We start from the raw sequence: 17801 nt of genomic DNA on the forward strand, positions 1-17801 counted from the left end.
ATCGTATTGTCTAGTATCGTGACATGCAATTGGTGAACCGTAACGTCAGATTCATGGCAATGCCAATGTATTGTGATGTCTGATATCAGAATTGACCTAAAATAGACAAAAATATAAAATCAGAATGGGAAAAGTCATTTTATTTTTAACTTAAAATTGTAGATTTTAAACACCTTTTTGCAAATTTAGTAAAAACAAATGAGCACATGTTGATATTCTACTTGGTGACTTTCTCACTTCAAATGTTTTCAGAACTTTCAAAGTAAAGGTGGAAAATCAGAGATATTTAGCCTCAGTGTGAACAAGGTTTTTAACGCTGGAGGTTCTAAATGCAGCTTGAGAAATTTGGGAGTATAGTTCAGTGGGAACGCTCACCATCCTATCATACTATAGTCCAGGGGTCTGGAGCCTCATGTGGCTCCCTATAGCTTTAAAAAAAACCTATTGAAATAAAGAGTTGTTATTTTCCAACAGAGGCTATTATTGATTAATGACAAATAAAATCAAGATACAACAATTTGTTAACCTAAAAATAAATCACATTGTGCAATGACTCAGCACCTTCCTACTTCACTTCCTGCAACATCTACAGATCAACTTTCCTGCACCTGTGACTAACCTCAAGTTTTAAATCCCTGATAAAATAACTAAACCAACAAAAACACTATTCTGGAAGAAAACAGAGATTTTAATAATGTGGGGACAGATTCATTTAACCACCAATGTACAGGTTAAATATGTATGTTTTATGTGTGGAAAGAAATGAGAAATTAGCATGTGTTGATCACATGATCATGTGTTATCAAACTTCAAGTTACTATTTGTAGCCCTTTAAATACATTAACTAAAAATCATTTTCTTTATATAACATTGTGTTCATGTAAACTGAGATGTGTAAGAATTTGAAGATGCAAGATACTGTTTAGTTGTTATTTCTTGATGTTAATTTATTTCATTTTATTTTAATCTGTTTTTAAGTTGCCATTTACATGATCAATATAAATCAAATCATGAAATCAAACATTCTATGTCATTTTAACTGTATAGAATTTCATTCACTGTATTGTCTTCATTGAGAAGGTTTTTTTTTCCGGCTCCAGGAGGACTTTAATCCAGGTGAGATGAGGCAAAATGGCTCCTTTGAGAGTAAAGGTTGCAGATCACTGCTATAGTCTATAGTAGACAGTGTACACTCAGAGTTTGTAGTAGATAGTACGTTAGTGGCCTGTGTGAAGTTTCTGAACAGATCATCCACTACATGCGCAGTTCAAATTCCAACCAAAGAAAGAGACTAAACAGCTGTTATTAAAAACCTTTATTTTTCCGTTTTTTCTTAAGGTTTTCCAGTAATTCTCAGGCTTTTTTTTTGCCCTTTCGACCCATCCAGCCCCTTCATTTCCCATGAACTCAGAGTACGATCTTCACCCGCCTCTACGATCAAAACACCAGTCACTCACGGTCTAACCCACACGTTCACACCAAACTAAAGACACCTGAAGAAGAAAGACAAAATCAAACAGATGACAAAGAAAGGGGGAAAAAATGGAGTGCAGAGCCGACGGCGTCTTGAGAGCGAGCGTTAACGGTTGAAGCTAAAGAGCTACAAAAAAGAATAAAAAGAGCCCAGAGCCAGGCGACCATTGGTGCATGTACACGAGATAGCTGCAGCTCTTTGTTCAGTGGTCAAACTGCGAAACCTTTGTGGTTATTACAGGTGTGTGATCGCACGCCGCTCCTACATTCAACCTATACAGATATATATATATACCTATATACACAACGTATAAATAAAAGCACAACATCAGAAGCTAAGTATTATACGTTTTTATACAAAATACAAACAAAAACAAACAAACTCAGCCAACCAGGGAGGGGGATTCTACAGCTACTACTGATCAGGGAACGCAATCGAGCAAGTGCTTTGTCGGAGTAGTTGATGTTTTTTGGTGCCACCCAGTGGATGGAACCAGTACAATCTCAAAAAGACAAAAACAAATCTAACACAAAGCTTTCACCCTAATGTCCCATGCTTTTCCGTTTAAGCTCGCTCTCCAGGATGGATGGAAACGCCACTGCCCGTTGCTCTACACATTAGCGCGCACACACACACACACTGATTGTTTACTGTTCAGAAGAAAAAACAGGATGAAAACAGTTGTTTGATCGTAGAGATGTTTCAGGTCGACTCTGGACAGAAAAAAAATGTTAGAAAATAAAGATTTAAAGGGGCAGCATCTTTTAACAGTTTTTTTGGGTAGTTACTGGTTTAACTGGTGTGGACCTTCATTAGTCTAAAGTGGAGTGTTCGTTAGTGGGAGTGACAGTCAAACACTAAACATCTCCTGTTCACTCCCACATTTCCCTTTGGATGAGAGACTGACAGCTGGGAATACTGGGCCTACGATGGGGAACGTGTGTGTGTGTGTGTGTGTGTGTGTGTGTGTGTGTGTGTGTGAGAAAGGCCCTTCTCGTGTCAAACCACATTAAAAGCGTACTGTCTCTTTGAATCCCGGGTGCTTATGGAGGACAGGAGGGTGGACTTTGGCCGACTCCGCCTCCTGTGGGCATCGGCCTCAGCCCGACTTGGCCCCCACCAGCGTCATCAGTCCGTCCGTGCTCATGGACTTGGGGCGCTCCAGGGGGAACCCCAGCGCTCTGCTCCACACCAGCTGGGCCAACACGCCCAGAGCGCGGGAAACGCCAAACAGAACAGTGTAGTAGTTCATCTCCGTCATCCCATAATACTGCAACATAGAGCAAAAAACTATAGCTTCCTCCTTTCATCACCTATGATTCTCATGGATTGTGGAAAATGGACAGAAAAAAACATTCTGACACTAAAAATTAAATTTGATGTTTTTTTCTCTCTCTTTATTTAAAACAAGCCCAAAATGACACAGAAATGCCTCACATGCATGTTTTAGGACAATATCAATCATTTACACAGAAAGTGTGATAAATGGACAAATCCACCAATAATCTCGTTCAAAACTTCATGTTACGTGTTTAGGTTCAACTAGTGATCATGTTATCCTGTGACTGTAAATTAATGCAAAAGTGTGTTTTTAATGTGTTGGTTCACATTATTAAGACTGCATTCAAATGTCAGGTTTAGCTGAAGGTGTATTAGCTGAACTGGTGATCAGTTTACCTGGTGACTCGGTGCAGCAGAAGCATTAAATCACATGAGGGTAATTATCTGGTTGGCGGTAATTAAAAGGTTTCACAAATAAATGTTTTTGGACAAAATTTATTTAAATTGGATTTTTCAAGTTGAACAGGTGGCTGAAAGGTAAGCATTGTGGCTAACGGAATCCCACGTGATTTCAGCGTAACCATCCCAATTTTGTAAATCATCGAAAACAAATAAATGTATAATAATATAACAATAGTCGACTCTTCTCTATTTAGCATATTTGTTACGATTTCAGAGGTTAAATGGCAATGTTTCTAAAAAGGCAGAAATGATAAAATAGAGGAGTCAACTCTGAAATGGGATTTGGGAAATTCGTCATCCCAGTGTCATATTTTTCAAAATTAAAATCAACTACATCCAAACATAGTTGGAAATCTAAATTGTTCCTTCATCTGAGGCTAAAAAGCCTAATCATCCTGATTATGTAAATGTTTTTAAAGAAAGGCAGAAAAGCGTGACTTGCACAGATGTGTGCGTGCACTAACCTGCAGCAGCACGCCGCTGTGGGCGTCCACGTTGGGCCACGGGTTCTTGGCCTTTCCCTGCTCCAGCAGCACGTTGGGGACGATCTTGTAAAGCTGAGCCACCATCTTGAACATGGGATCGTTGGGCAGATGTTTGAGGGCGAAATCGCGCTGGCACGTGTAACGAGGGTCAGTCTTCCTCAGGACGGCGTGGCCGTATCCGGGAACCACCTACGACAGGAGGACATCGTCATCCTGCTCCATCAGGAGGAAACAGCAGCAGCTCAGATCCATCCTTACCCGTCCTGACTTCAGTGTGTTCCAGATGTAATCCCTCATCTTCTCGTCAGACACCTCCCCTCCCAGCTCCTTCTGCAGAGACGTGAGCCACACCAGCACCTCCTGCACCACGAAGCACAAACAACATGTGAATGCTCAACAGGTTCTCGGTGTTTTTGTTTATCCAGTACGACCTTTAAACTGGTGTGAAAGTGACCCTTAAACCAGAATGAGTTTGACACCCCTGAATTATTACAACAGTGCACGACAATGAGCCTCGTTGCTCATATCTTTAAGATAAAAAACAAAATCCTTTGTTACGTAAGAGCATTAGGGTTCAAAGTGTCATATCTGCTGCGCAGCAACATAGCGCAGCGTTTAAAAGACAATTCATGATTTTTTGGCTTCGTCAGAAGAACTAATGTTTCAAAATATTATTTTTACATTGATTTGTTTGTATGAAAGCAAAATTCAGCAAAAATGCTGTAAATTTTTTTATTTTGAGATAAAAATTTTATATTTTCCAATCATAATCTACCAAGAATTTTGTCATTATTTTTAATGAACATTGAAAGAGCTGATGGGATTATAGATGAACAGGTAGTGTGTCCTGTTTCCTTCACATGCACCGACTACATTCTTTGAGTCTGGGTGTTTTGTCTTCCCCCCACACCCCCCAACAGAAAAGTTTCAGAGCTTCAAACTCTCAATTTCTCTTTAAGCGAAGCCTTTTAACCTCAATCCTATTCCTGCTATATTTTTGTTATCATTTTGTGTATTTTTGTCGTTATGTATACTCATTTTGTGTTTTGAGGATAGAATGAAATACACCTCAGATATTCACATGTTGTAGCAACACAACAGAATAGCAGACAATAAATACAAAAAAAAAATATCCACATAGCATAATAGCGCAAAATGTACGACTGTAGGTCAGACATAAATGAGAAAAATAAATAAATATTCATTAAAAAACAACAACAGCAAATGTGCAAATGACAACTGAAGGAATTTGGTTAGTTTTGTTGTTATTTTCTACATTTTCCTGTATTTGTAAAGTGTTTTTTTCTTCTGTTTTGATTATTTTTCTAATACTTCTAGAATGTATTTATTTTTTGTTACTTTGCGTATTTGGAGTCACTATTTGCCACCAGTTGCCCATGCCTGGTTCAGGTGATCAACAAGAAGACGATTGAAGAGTCAAATTTTGCCTTTTTAGCCTCAAACTTCTGAAATAAAGTCATAACTAGAGAAAGCTGCAAGTGTCCCACATTAGCTGCTGTTGTAGTGACACTGTTAGCTCTTTTGGGACTAACAACACATCTGCGTAGCTTTGCTGTCAAACACTGTGTAAAAACCTGCTGCTGTTTAATGTCTGATCTATGATGAGCTGCTAACCAAACAGATGGAGCATTTCCTCTGAGGAAAGTGTGACAGTTTGAAGAACCAACGAGGCTGAAAAACAGTCATTAATACTTTAAAGAACCAGCAGTGAAGTGGAAACACTGAGGACTGTAAACTGGTCTTTGTAGATCAAACATGTCACCAGTATGTGTCATAATGGCCTCAGAATCTTGTAAATAAAAACACTAACCTGATTGGCCAGGCCGTGCAGGGGGCCGGCCAGGCCGTTCATGGCGGCGCTGAAGGACAGGTAGGGGTCGGACAGGGCGCTGCCCACCAGGTGACTAGTGTGAGCGCTGACATTTCCTCCTTCGTGATCACTGAAGGCGACAAAAACAAAAACACATTAACATCAAAAACTAATCTGTTAAACGTTTCAAAATGTTAGCTTTGATTTCAGTCAGAACAAATGTACGACTGGAGCTACAGTGAGACTCTTTGGACGCTGAACAAGTTTGGTTTAATCAAAGTGTTGCGACTACATTGATTAGAAATAAGGAATCATTAAGTTTGGCATTTGTAAGACCTTCATTTTCCATTAACGTATATATTATAAAGTGCTTATACCCTACAAATGTGAAATGTGGTCAGTTTCCGAGTTTGTAAAATTGTGTAAATACATTAATGGATTTTCTTTAAAGTCGTTTCGGGCTGTGGTCAGAAAGCAGACCTGTGGATGGTGAGGTAGAGACGCATCAGCTCGGTGAACTGGGCGTCGCTGTAGCCCAGCATGTTGGTGAAGTTGTGGGACCAGTCCAGGTTGGAGTCGATGGCGCCGATGCTGCTGCCTTCGCGGTAAAGGTTGCGGTAGATCTTGGCGGCGATGCAGGGCAGCTTAGCGATCAAGTCCATAGAGTCTTCATACACAAACTGAAAAAAGTGTACAAGAAAAAGTGCAAAGTCAGCACGACTTTAACCATTAGCAGGAGTTTAATACGATTAACATTCTTTCCTTAATTTTGGATTTATTAAATAGTGACGCTCGTTTTTTCTTGACAGTTTGTTGTTGACACTAATGTGGACTTTACACATTAATATTGTGGTTTTTCTATTTATTTTATGTATTTTCCAAGGCGTTCTATGTGTTTAAGACTCATTTCTTGTATTTTTGTTGAGTTGTGTGTTTGTGCGAGTCATTTTCTGTGTTTGTGTGTTTTCTGTGTATTTTTATGTACTTTCTTGGTGTTTGGGAGTCATTTTCTGTGTTTTTGGAGTTATTTTGTGTATATTTCTAGTTCTAGATGTTTGGGAGTCTATAAGGTCTCAGGTCTCTGATGAACACTCACCTCCCAGTACTTGGTCTTGTGGACTCCCTCTGAATAGGCCCGCGCGAAGCTGCTCTCGCTGTTCAGAGCTGTGATTGCAGCACTGAACTGAGACATCGGGTGCAGGTTTGTGGGAAAGTTGTCCAACATGGTGACAACGTGGGAGGGCAGGGCTGCTCGTTTGGCCCACTCTTTGGAAACCCAGTTCACCTACAGGGCAGGGACAGGAAGAACTCAATGAGGGCATGAAATCAGCTGAATGAAGAAAAGCAGCATCCAGTCGAAGCACGTGTGTGTGAAAAAAATGTTTTAAGAAGCAGAATCAGACTGTCCTCTAATGACCTGACAGAAAAACAACAAGCAGCAGTAAAAATGTCGCAGACACTTTGTCTTAGTCATAAAAGCATAAAAGTGGACATTAATCTGGAGTCACGTCCTCCAGCAGACACTGCCACAGTGTGGAGTTTATTACATTAAATGACACACCTTTATAAACTGTTGTTGCAGTTTTCAAACTGTCCACCCACTAAACATGTTGAAACCTCATTATTCCTGCTAATTTCATGACATCAACAAACAATCTTTTTCTAAATGTCGGCACGTTTTCTTTCTGCGATGTAAAGTGGGGCACAGACAGACAGACAGACAGACAGACAGACAGACAGACAGACAGACAGAGCTATGAGAGTTTGGGGAAATGGGGCGGGTGGGCTGTGATAACACCAACACTATTTTTGTCCTCATTTTCCTCCTCCTCAAACAAGGACGACAAATGTCATTATTTTATGTCTCATAAGTTTGTTATGAGATGATTCTGTGGTATGAGGTGTGATATCGTGGAATGGAGCCAATCAGTGCAGTTTCCCTCAACTTTCAGGTGTGTGAACACCAATGTACTGTGAAACAGTATATTGTGTATATTCAGGTGTGTTCATAATATCCTACATTGTTTACTAGACAAATGGCTCTTTTCTGTCGTATGCTTAGTGATTCTAAGGTGGTTTTGTAGGTGTTTAAAGACATTTCACAAAAAAAATTGTATAATCCAATATGGCGACCTTTTCGTGACATCACATTGTGCAAATTAGATGAATACATTTACCACATTCACCACTTTGTGTCTGAATAAATGTTTTCTTATTTACAGTACGAGTTCATATCCAACCACTATGTAGCTACACACCGTTTAAAATCTTCATATAATACTTGAACTTATGCTCGTCCTCCGTCTCACCTGCTCCTCAGTGGGAATCTGTCCTGTGACCAGCAGCCAGAAGAGGCCTTCAGGCAGAGGCTCCTCCCCTCCCGGCACCTTAGGCAGCAGCTTCTGACACTCAGGGATGCTGTAACCTCTGAAGCGAATGCCCTGTGAGTCCAAAAGAGGGGCAAAAAAACCCACAAAATGTAATGATGCAGAGCTGCTGATTTACCTTCTGTTAACATTTTTGCTGTGCCAGCAAGATGAAACAAACTGAAAGCAATCAAGCGAAGTGCTTCTCAAACTGGATCCCATCGAGCGTTTCAGCCAGGGGTGTCGCACATAAATGTGAACACATTATGTGTAATTATTCAATCAAAATAACTGCAATTATTCATTTTCCTTGGATTAGTAAGACTATAACGCAACAAAAAATTAACAGCAGATAGCAGAAAACTTACAAATCATTTAAATATAAATGGTGTAATTTAAAAGTTGTTGGATTAAAAGGTTTGGGGGGGAGGTTCCCGTAGGTCGACTCAATGGCCTCTGATCTACTCACTTACACTCACAATCTGCTGACATGGCGTAAAAAGCAGCAATAAAGTGAAGTCATATCAGTTTAGCTCCAACACTCACCTCGTCAGGATCCAACACAGAGGTTTCATACACCAGGCCTTTCATTCCTCTCATTCCTCCATAAACCTGCAGCACAGGAACAAGACAAGCACTCTGAAAACTGGCCCACAGGAAGTGTGTGCAGGGAAACAGGAATAGTGCAATCCTTTATATGCTAAAAAGCCACATTACCTTCTGAAATAACTTTTTCTCTTTCCCCCCAAAAAATACAAATTTTTGGGGGGGATAAGAAGGCAGTGATCTATACAGTGTTTACTGTGTGTGTGTGTGTGTGTGTGTGTGTGTGTGTGTGTGTGTGTGCGTGTGCGTGTGCGTGTGTGTGTGTCCATATTGTGACCTCACAGTAAGTTGACCCGGGAAAACAAAGCCAGACAGGCTGAGACGGATCGTTTGTGACTGATTAGCGTTAGTATGGATCGATGACTCAGAGTGAATTTATGACAAACGCACTCACCATGTCCACGTTGATCTGCCCTATGTTGGTTTTCCCGTACTGCTGTTTGAAGTTCTTGATCCTGGTCTGTTCTTTGGGGATAAGATCTGCCAAAATATCCTTAAGATTCTGTCAAAAAATATGAAATATTGTATCAGTTGAGCATTATTTCATATCAAGCACAGGTAAAGAGTTTCTAGTGTAAACATGTTCTGTCAGTAGAAAGGACAGAATCTTCACATTTGATCTCTAACGTAACGGTGTGGTAGAATGGGCCATTAGACAGAACAATACTTTATTGATTTATGATTTATTTTCATGTACTCACTGTTGTGGATGCGCTGGCACTTCGACTTGCCACAAAAAAGCAAGTGGCACTCTGTGGAATAAAAGCAGACACATAATAAGATCAGTCAATGTTTATTTTATTGTCTTCACATAAAATTTAAAGGAACGCAAAAAGAAAAAAAAAAAAAAAAAAAACATAATAGTAAGTAAGTAAGTAAGTAGCTAAGTAGTTTATTTATAAAGCGCTTTTTGCAGATAAAATCACAAAGTGCTGTACAGAGTCGTGGTAAAAGTACAAGTGCAACACAATAGAATAATAAAACAAGAGTGCATAAACATCATAAGAACAGCAACATTTAAGGATAAATATAAATTAAAATCCAGTAACTAAAAGCTTTACTGTAAAGTATAGTCTTCAGCAGTTTTTTTAAAAGTGTCCACACAGTTGAGCTCCCTGAAAGTCTGGGAGCTACAGCCTGGAACGCCAGGTCTCCTCTGGTTTTAAATTTAGTTTTTAATAATACACATAAACACACTAAAATAAGATACATCCTGTGGAAGGAACACAAAGGAAGTGCTGTGAAAGGGAGTTTTTGTTGTGATAACACTGATGTAATAATTGGTCCATTATCAGCCCAAAAAAATAAATAATTATCAATCTGCATTTAAAACATTATTTTATTTTATTTTTTAATTTAAGGGTCTTTTCATTTATTTATTTTTTCATTCATTCTATTTAATTGTAGAATATTATTCTGTTTAAGGTTAAAAGTATGAAAAGACGTAGAAGTAAAATCCTTTGATCAAAACTTACCAACATTCCACATGTCAAATAAGTGATAAAAGTATGTATGATTCACACTGCTATCGAATCAGATCATTATTAGTCATGGCCAATAATCAAGGCTGCAGTATTGATATGGTATTGGAAGTGTTACTTAAAGTGATTTTCACCGTAACGTGACCTCTGTTGGAGTCACTCCATGTGATAAACTGACTCCATTAGCTGCTGAAGAAATAAAACTGAACTTTCACAAGTCGTGGAAGTTCGTCACGGCTCATATAAACACTTAACTGGTGTGCCAGAGACACACAACCATTCCAGTTCTTGTCAAAGCACAAGTTTGCACAACGAGCCACTCCTGGCCTGTGCTGTTGCGGCATTCCTCATGACCACATCATCTTTGTCCAATGTATGCTTTTAACCGTCACTTACAGCTAATTTAAAACTGAAAATCTAAAAATTAACAGTTGTTAAGGGACACATTTTTCCTTTAACTCATGCCACTAAACTAATATTTTGTGTTATGCAACAAATTCTTCCTCCTTCCTTTATGTGATCATGTTTAGAGTTTTTTTTCTTCTCACTTTATCAAGTTCCTACAAAACGGAAATAAAAAATCTTTAACCAAATCCCAGTTGTAAGTTATTGCTTTTTGAAATATTTCATTTTACCCCATAAAGGTCTATCAGGCCTGTGATTAAATCAATGTTGGATTTCTCCCTGTTAAAAGGAAGTCGTTTCTTCCCACTGTCACTAAATTCTTGTTCATGTGGATGTTGTTGGGGTTTTTTTCCATCTTATTATGAATTTTATATTTTGATAGTGCTTTGAGATGACTGTTGTAATTTGCGCTATATGAATAAAGTTGAATTGAAATTAATAAAAAAAAGAAAAATCACTCAGTGTGTCACAGTGACTCCTCAGCCTGGGATTGGCGGGTAAACTGGGAGAAGACGATGGGATGTACCAGATTACAAAACCTCTGGCTCAGGTTCTGTCAGTGGAGGATGGTAATCTTAATGAGAGCTCAGACGCAGCAGCTACTGTCACAGAAAGAAGACTTCAGTGCAAAAATGTAATCTGAACAGATGCCTGAGAGCCTCGCCCGCCAAAACCACCACTGTGTTGAGTAAAAAATAAAAAACGACTACAGGGTTATAAAGACAAAAGGTAAAGGCTTGTGTCATTAGATGCAGCAGAGGGAGTGATTATGTAACAGCTCAGGGTTTAAATATAGTCAGACTTTAGCAGCAGTTAGCACGCAAAACCCATTGAGACGCAGCTAAAGCAAACAAACATTAAAATGATCAAATACCGGAGAATCACCCTCTCGTTTTACATTAAATCCCACACTGTATGAGATTTAATGCATCTGCTGTGACGTGTCACCATCTAAACTGGTCACCAGTTCAGCTAACACACCAGCAGCTAAACCCGTCTTTGCACCAGAGCCTTTTCACATTTGAACGCAGTCAGAATAATCTGAACCAACACAATAAAAACACACTTCAAATGAAGCTCTGCATGTATTTTCCGTCACAGGACAACACGATCACTAGTCGATCCGTTACACATAGTGAGAGATTTTTGAACGGGATTATTGGCAGAATTTGAGAATTGGACTTTTTTCAATTGTCATTTGCACATTTGTTGCTTTCTTTCTGCTGTTGTTTTTCTAATTTATATACCACATTTTACACTATTATCCTATGTTAGCATTTATTTTTGTTCTTATGCTCTGCTTATATTGTGTTGCTGCAAATGTCAATTTCCCCTCTGGGGATCAATAAAGGTGTTTGGGATGTCCCGATACAACTTTTTCATTTCCGATATGATACCAATATTGCAGCCTTGCGTATCGGCCAATATCAATATTGATCCAATACGATATCAGCATGAATATACATACTTTTATTACTTTTTTTTTAATACAAAAAAAATTGACTTATTTTGTAGTGTGGAATGTTAGAAAAGCCTTGATCAAGTGATGTTAGTCAAACAGAGAACAGTCAGCAACAGTAAGTATGAGAAAAACTGACCTATTTATTATTAACCAATTGAGTACATATACTGTATTTTAACCTTCAGCATAATAGCTACGGTATTCTACAATTACAATACAATAGAAAATATATAATAAATGAATTGGGGGGGAAAACGGACATTTTAATCCGATATCTGTTTTCAGGCTGATATGAAATCAATATTAATATCGAATCGTATTCTATTCTATATTTGTGTCACTTTCTAAACATTTTGTCACCAGTTTTCCGCTTCTAATGTAATATTGTCATATATCGTCATGTTGGGGTCGATTTTAAATAAAGAAAAATGTTTCAGAACATGAATTATTTAGTTTGTTTTACTTGATCAGAGGCCCTATACTTGATTTAGTTTAAAAAAATAATTTTATTATATTGCCATTCTGGTTTTTCCAAGTGAATTCTGTAATTTCCGAGATCACTGAAAATCTGAGGCCCTACAGATAAAATATGATTAATTACAAAACATTCATCTTAGTTTTCTTGGATTTTTTCTTAGTTTTGCATAAACACACCCCTGAGTTAAATCAATAAAAGAATGATTTTACAGTGAAACTACATTCAAGCAATTCTGTCCATCATATGATGCTGTTGTAAAAAAAATAAACGGTGAGATTTTACCAAGTTTCCAAACGGACATAATTCAAATGTAAACCCTATATTGACTGACAAAGCCAACACCATAGGTTTGTATCCCATGATCCTCAGCTGTAGCTGGGAGACAAACTTGTTGTAAAAACACAAAAACTGCTTAGTTAGAAGTCTGTGGAGCCAGTTTGATCACAAGGTGAGTGTGACACTTAAGTACAATAGCCCGCAGTCAGAAGTTCAAACGAGTACAATATATATTCCTCATATTGGCTCACCTTCAACATGATTATTAACACCAAAAAAAAGAACAAACCTCTCAATATTATCAGAAAATAAACTGTTAACTCTAAATTAACTTTTACAGAGAAGACTTTTCTTAATGTTCATGCAAACAAGGCAGTCAACAGAACTCCTATATGCACTATTATATTTAGATATGCTCTACTTTTTTTACAATAGTTTAGCTGTTTGCTTTTAAACTACCATTACACAGCTTAAATTTTCAATTAAATGACCTTTTCCTCTAAATATTGTATATTCCCAGTTTCTTTTATTTATCGTCTATGCTTTGCCAACTTCACTTCTTTATTATTATTTTTGAGTTTTCCTAAACAGATTTAAAGCACAGAGCTGAAGATCTCCTGCCCTCCCCCCACAAGCTCCAAACACACAAATCTGTCCTATAAACACATGCACAGACTTGCAGTTATTGATTTGACTAAACTGACAGGATTGAACACAGCACAGAATACAAGCTGCTTCCTTTATGTGTTTATTAGTATTATCTGATATTCAATGGTACATCTAAAGGTGATAGCAAGTAAAACTTATTTCAATCTTTTAAAAAAAAGTTTGTCTAAAAGATAATTATTGGGAAACAAAAACTGAGGATCATTAAATATGTCCTGACTTTTGACCAACAACCTCACAGTTTATCTACACTATTTTCTTTGTGTATTTATTTTACATATTCTAAATTAATTGCCTACTTCATACCTGAATATCTTAGCCAATTATATATATATATATATATATATATATATATATATATATATATTTTTTTTTTTTAAACATATTGTCTTACTACATTTATTCTTTGTCTTTTCGACTGTTTCTAGAATCCTCATAAATATTTGATTGTTTGAAAAGCAATGCACATTTATATTATATAAACTTGTAACTGAAACTAAAGTACATTCTACTAGTCTCTTTTGGCTAAATCTGGCTCATTTACAGTGTGTCTGTTCATTAATGTGCATTGTCCCTTTTAATTATAATCAATAAATTCAAATTCAAGATATACCTAAAGCAAAATAAGATACAACTACAAAAATGAAAGGACACAATGAAACAACTTTATCCAAGCAAAAGTTTTCACAAATACATTTTAACTAAATTATTTTTGCAGCACATGATTAAGATAGCACCGATCTCTTTGTTTCTAAGTAAAAACAATCTTATCTTCCAAAAATAGCTACCTCAAATAGATTTCTTTGTTTGTAGATGTGATTTAAAAAGGATATTGTTATTTTTAAGAGGCTCAGTGTTTCTATGGAGCGAACAATACCCAGCAGTGGGTCAAAGGTCAGCTGAGTGTGACTCATCCATTCAGAGGTCACAGGAGTAAGACAATGGGTCAGAGAAAGGTCAACAACAACAACAAGCACAAGAAACTATTCACGCTCTTCAATAACCGTAAAAAACAACCAAATTCACATAAAGTAGCCGGGATTCAAATTAAACATTTACTTGTATGACAAGATCTGAGCTAAAGCAATTAATGGGCGATATCGCAATATGAGAAAATGTATTCATTTCATTCACTATTATTATTTATATATTATTAAAAATAATCACATTAAATTGCAATATTGGGATGGAGGAATCCAATCTGATTATTTTCCAAAATAATTCAGTCTTTATTTGAGCCAGTAGGAATATTTCAGGACTTTGGTCAACAAATAATGGTTATAAAATAAGCACAAGGCATAATAAAACAATTACATGAATTTATATTAAATATAATATGCGTCTTTGTTTATTGACACCTTTTTTGACAAAGTTGATCTAATATGCCTTCGGACATTTAAACCACGTCATGTCAGGGAATATTTAGCAATATTAATTCAAAATAATAAAAAAAATACCTTAAAATAAATCAGCTTTTAAAAAAAAAAGAAAAATAAGTGTCAACAATATTCCCATCAGAGTGAAGATCCTGTTCAACAGAACATCTGTGGTACTGTTTGTTCAATGGATTATTCATGTCGTCTAATGTTATGGCTGCCAACTAGATGTGTCGCCGTCGTCGACTTATGTTTAAAAAAATAAACAAAATAAAATTAACAGCTGCTATAATTACAAATTGAATCAAATGATTAATACATTTTTGTATATTTATCTTAGAAGAAATTACACAAATAGAAGCAGAATTTGTCGGTAATTGTATATACTTCTGTATAAAAGCATTCACTAATTGTATTTAATTTGAACTACAATATTCATGTTGTCTTTAATTGCACGAGTGATGTAATGATGCAAAATAAACATTTTAGAAGGCAAACAACTGATTGTGCTAAACATTTATACTATATATTAGAAAATCCAGGTACATATATGAAGGCAAAGATTCAGAAAAAGTGTCCACTGTCATAACAACACGTGCAAGTGTTATAAGGCTTGATTTAGATGTTAATAACTAAAGAAGAAATTACCATTTTTATCCTAACGGGAAATATTTTATTGCATATTGTGTAACACAAAACTAAATTTGTTGAATAAATGATGCCAAAGAAAGAATTGATCAACTTGATTAGGATTGTTTAGTTCATATGTCTCTATGCTATTTTGGGAATATTGTGATAAAACACTTTAATTATTGCCAAATGCAAAAAAAAAAAAAAAAAAAAAAAACTATGAACTTACATTATTACTAAGGGCTTAAAATTTGTTGTGTTCACTTGATTAAATTGATATGACACTATCATGAAGTGCATAATAAGTTTAAAATTATTACATTTCTTAAAATATTGGGTTTTTGTTTGGTTTCTTGACTTCATCTGTCTGTAATTTTATGAATAATATTTAATATTGAACTCAAACTTTAATATATGTTAAATACACGTTGTGGAACAAGATGTTAGACTAAATTAATCTGTACTTTAGGATGAAGGGCCCAGCTGGGACGGAGATAATCGAGGGTGAGCCGGTTTCTTTGGGTGAAGGTCAACAGTGGAGGTGAATTAATGCAACGCTGGGTGAAGATGTCTGGGAACCCTCATGGTGTCTCTGTACAGTAGAACAATGTCGATGTTCACAGAAGCACACCAGACATGTTCGTCTGAACAACTAAAACCAGCGTGGACGACAACACGCACAAGTGAAGACAAAACCCAGGGTGACATGAGCCCAACGTGTCCCCCATTGACAACAGAAAACACCAAACAGCACATAAATAACATGTGTACAAAAATAAAGAAACAACATAATTAAAATGCAGTTTATTGTGTCATTGTAAAGTTTTAGCTGGGCCGTACGAGCTAACGTCACTAACTAACAAACTAGCATACTGTTAGCCAGCTAGCATAAAGTTAGCCTAGACCGGGAAACGTCAACGTCTTGAAGCGCAGAAAACGCCTTACCTTTGAATTTAAGAGTTTGGGCGCTAGCCTGCTGACGGTCAGGAACGACATGGTGTCTGTGTGGGGCGCTGGGTGCACTGGTAGCGGTGAGAGGCCGTAGTTAGCGGCTGGTGACGGGCTGAAGGGTTGAAGGGTTGAAGGTGCCCCTCCGAAGGAAGAAGGTTGAAGAGGGATTCAGGCCTGTAGCAATCCTCTGTGCTGATTGGCCGATAGGCCCGATGATACTGCGACGTCATCAAAGAGGCGCGGTCTGTCCAGGAGCTTTATATATCCACAGCGTCAATAATAAAAAAAAATGTATATTGTATAAACAATAGATAATTATTACTAAATAATAATAATAATCATAATTAGGATAAGAAGAAAGAAGACAAATATAAGATATACCTTTGTTTATTTTATTTTGGTGAAACATTTGTTATTATAGCAGCAAAAGTGCTTCACATAAATGACACTTAATTAATAATAACAGACAAAAAGGGTTAAAAAATAATATTCAATAACAATAATAATGATTATTCTAGTCTACTTCTGGCTTCTGAATAACAAAATGTTTGATACTCCTGCTTTACAGTGCTGTTTGCTACGTTAAATATAACATTCAGGGTTGTTTATAAAAAAAAAAAAACATTGCACAAACAAATGTATTACTTTGTAGTATAAAATTTCATGAATATACAAAACAGCCGTAAATCTTTGAGCTGTGGTTTTTACCAAGTCCTTAATGTTGTTTTGCTATCGGACACCACAAAGGACACACATACAGTACTGTATAATAAAGTAAGAACCATACCCCAACTACACTCCTTTTCCATTTATTTACTCATTTACTGATTCTCTACATGAAAAACAAGTTAACGTTTAATGATGATTCAATCCATTTAATATCTTTTTCTTAATATGAGGTGTACACAAATGAACTCCAATGCTTTAATGACAGGCAGAGGCAGCTTATCACTCCACAATGACTGTGGGAACAGATCACAGGCTTTGTATTTATCTACTCTGTACTTTGATGCACAGGCTGTTCCTGGATTTTGCCCCTTTGTCAACTCCATGCTAGATAAACCCGGCATAAGTTGGTGAATTTTTATAGATCAGATGTTTTCATCACGCTTATTTTGTGTTTACTTCTCCCCTGTGACCCTATTAGGACATTTCATCTCACACAGAGATCATAACACATTAAAAATGTGTTTACAATTCAAGCCTTTCATGATTTCCTGTTGAGCTTCTGAAAAATCCCTGTCTGTAGTCAACTTATATCTGTGTACTCGTGATTTTTTTGTTGTTGCTAATTTTGCACCTCTTTATTTACCCTTGTTCAATAATATGTTACCTATTTGTGTGCACTGTTAACATTGTGCATTTGCATTATTTTTCAGTTTTACTGCTAAATTTTAGCTTCTGGGAAATGTTTGTCAAATGAATTTTATTGTAATTTGAGTCCAAAATTTCACAAACACACACAAAATGACTACAAATGTACACAAAATGACTCATAAGACACAAAGCATCCATTTAATACACACAAAATAACATACAAAAATACAAAATGATGGATTCATTTCTGCCCC

General features: G+C 36.7%; 1 protein-coding gene across 1 annotated transcript; it reads right to left on the bottom strand.

Moving 5' to 3' along the window:
* Positions 1–1300: 1300 nt before the first annotated feature.
* On the bottom strand, positions 1301–16418 carry cs (citrate synthase). Its single transcript, XM_028452469.1, has 11 exons — positions 16225–16418; positions 9207–9257; positions 8900–9007; positions 8446–8511; positions 7843–7974; positions 6630–6818; positions 6014–6213; positions 5534–5663; positions 3961–4062; positions 3682–3891; positions 1301–2744 (listed from the first exon to the last, which is right to left on the bottom strand). The coding sequence occupies exons 1-11, from the start codon at positions 16273–16275 to the stop codon at positions 2574–2576; spliced, it is 1410 nt and encodes a 469-aa protein (XP_028308270.1). The 5' UTR covers positions 16276–16418; the 3' UTR covers positions 1301–2573.
* Positions 16419–17801: the final 1383 nt, after the last annotated feature.

The sequence above is a fragment of the Gouania willdenowi genome, chromosome 7 (genome assembly GCF_900634775.1).
Source record: "Gouania willdenowi chromosome 7, fGouWil2.1, whole genome shotgun sequence".
Taxonomy (NCBI): Eukaryota; Metazoa; Chordata; class Actinopteri; order Blenniiformes; family Gobiesocidae; genus Gouania; species Gouania willdenowi.

Excerpts from the sequence above, each read along its gene's own strand:
- cs (XM_028452469.1), bottom strand. The coding sequence starts at position 16,275 with ATGTCGTTCCTGACCGTCAGCAGGCTAGCGCCCAAACTCTTAAATTCA. Across the intron at positions 8,512-8,899 it reads GGCAGATCAACGTGGACATG|GTTTATGGAGGAATGAGAGG; the intron begins GTGAGTGCGTTT and ends CCTGTGCTGCAG. Across the intron at positions 6,214-6,629 it reads ACAAGACCAAGTACTGGGAG|TTTGTGTATGAAGACTCTAT; the intron begins GTGAGTGTTCAT and ends CACTTTTTTCAG.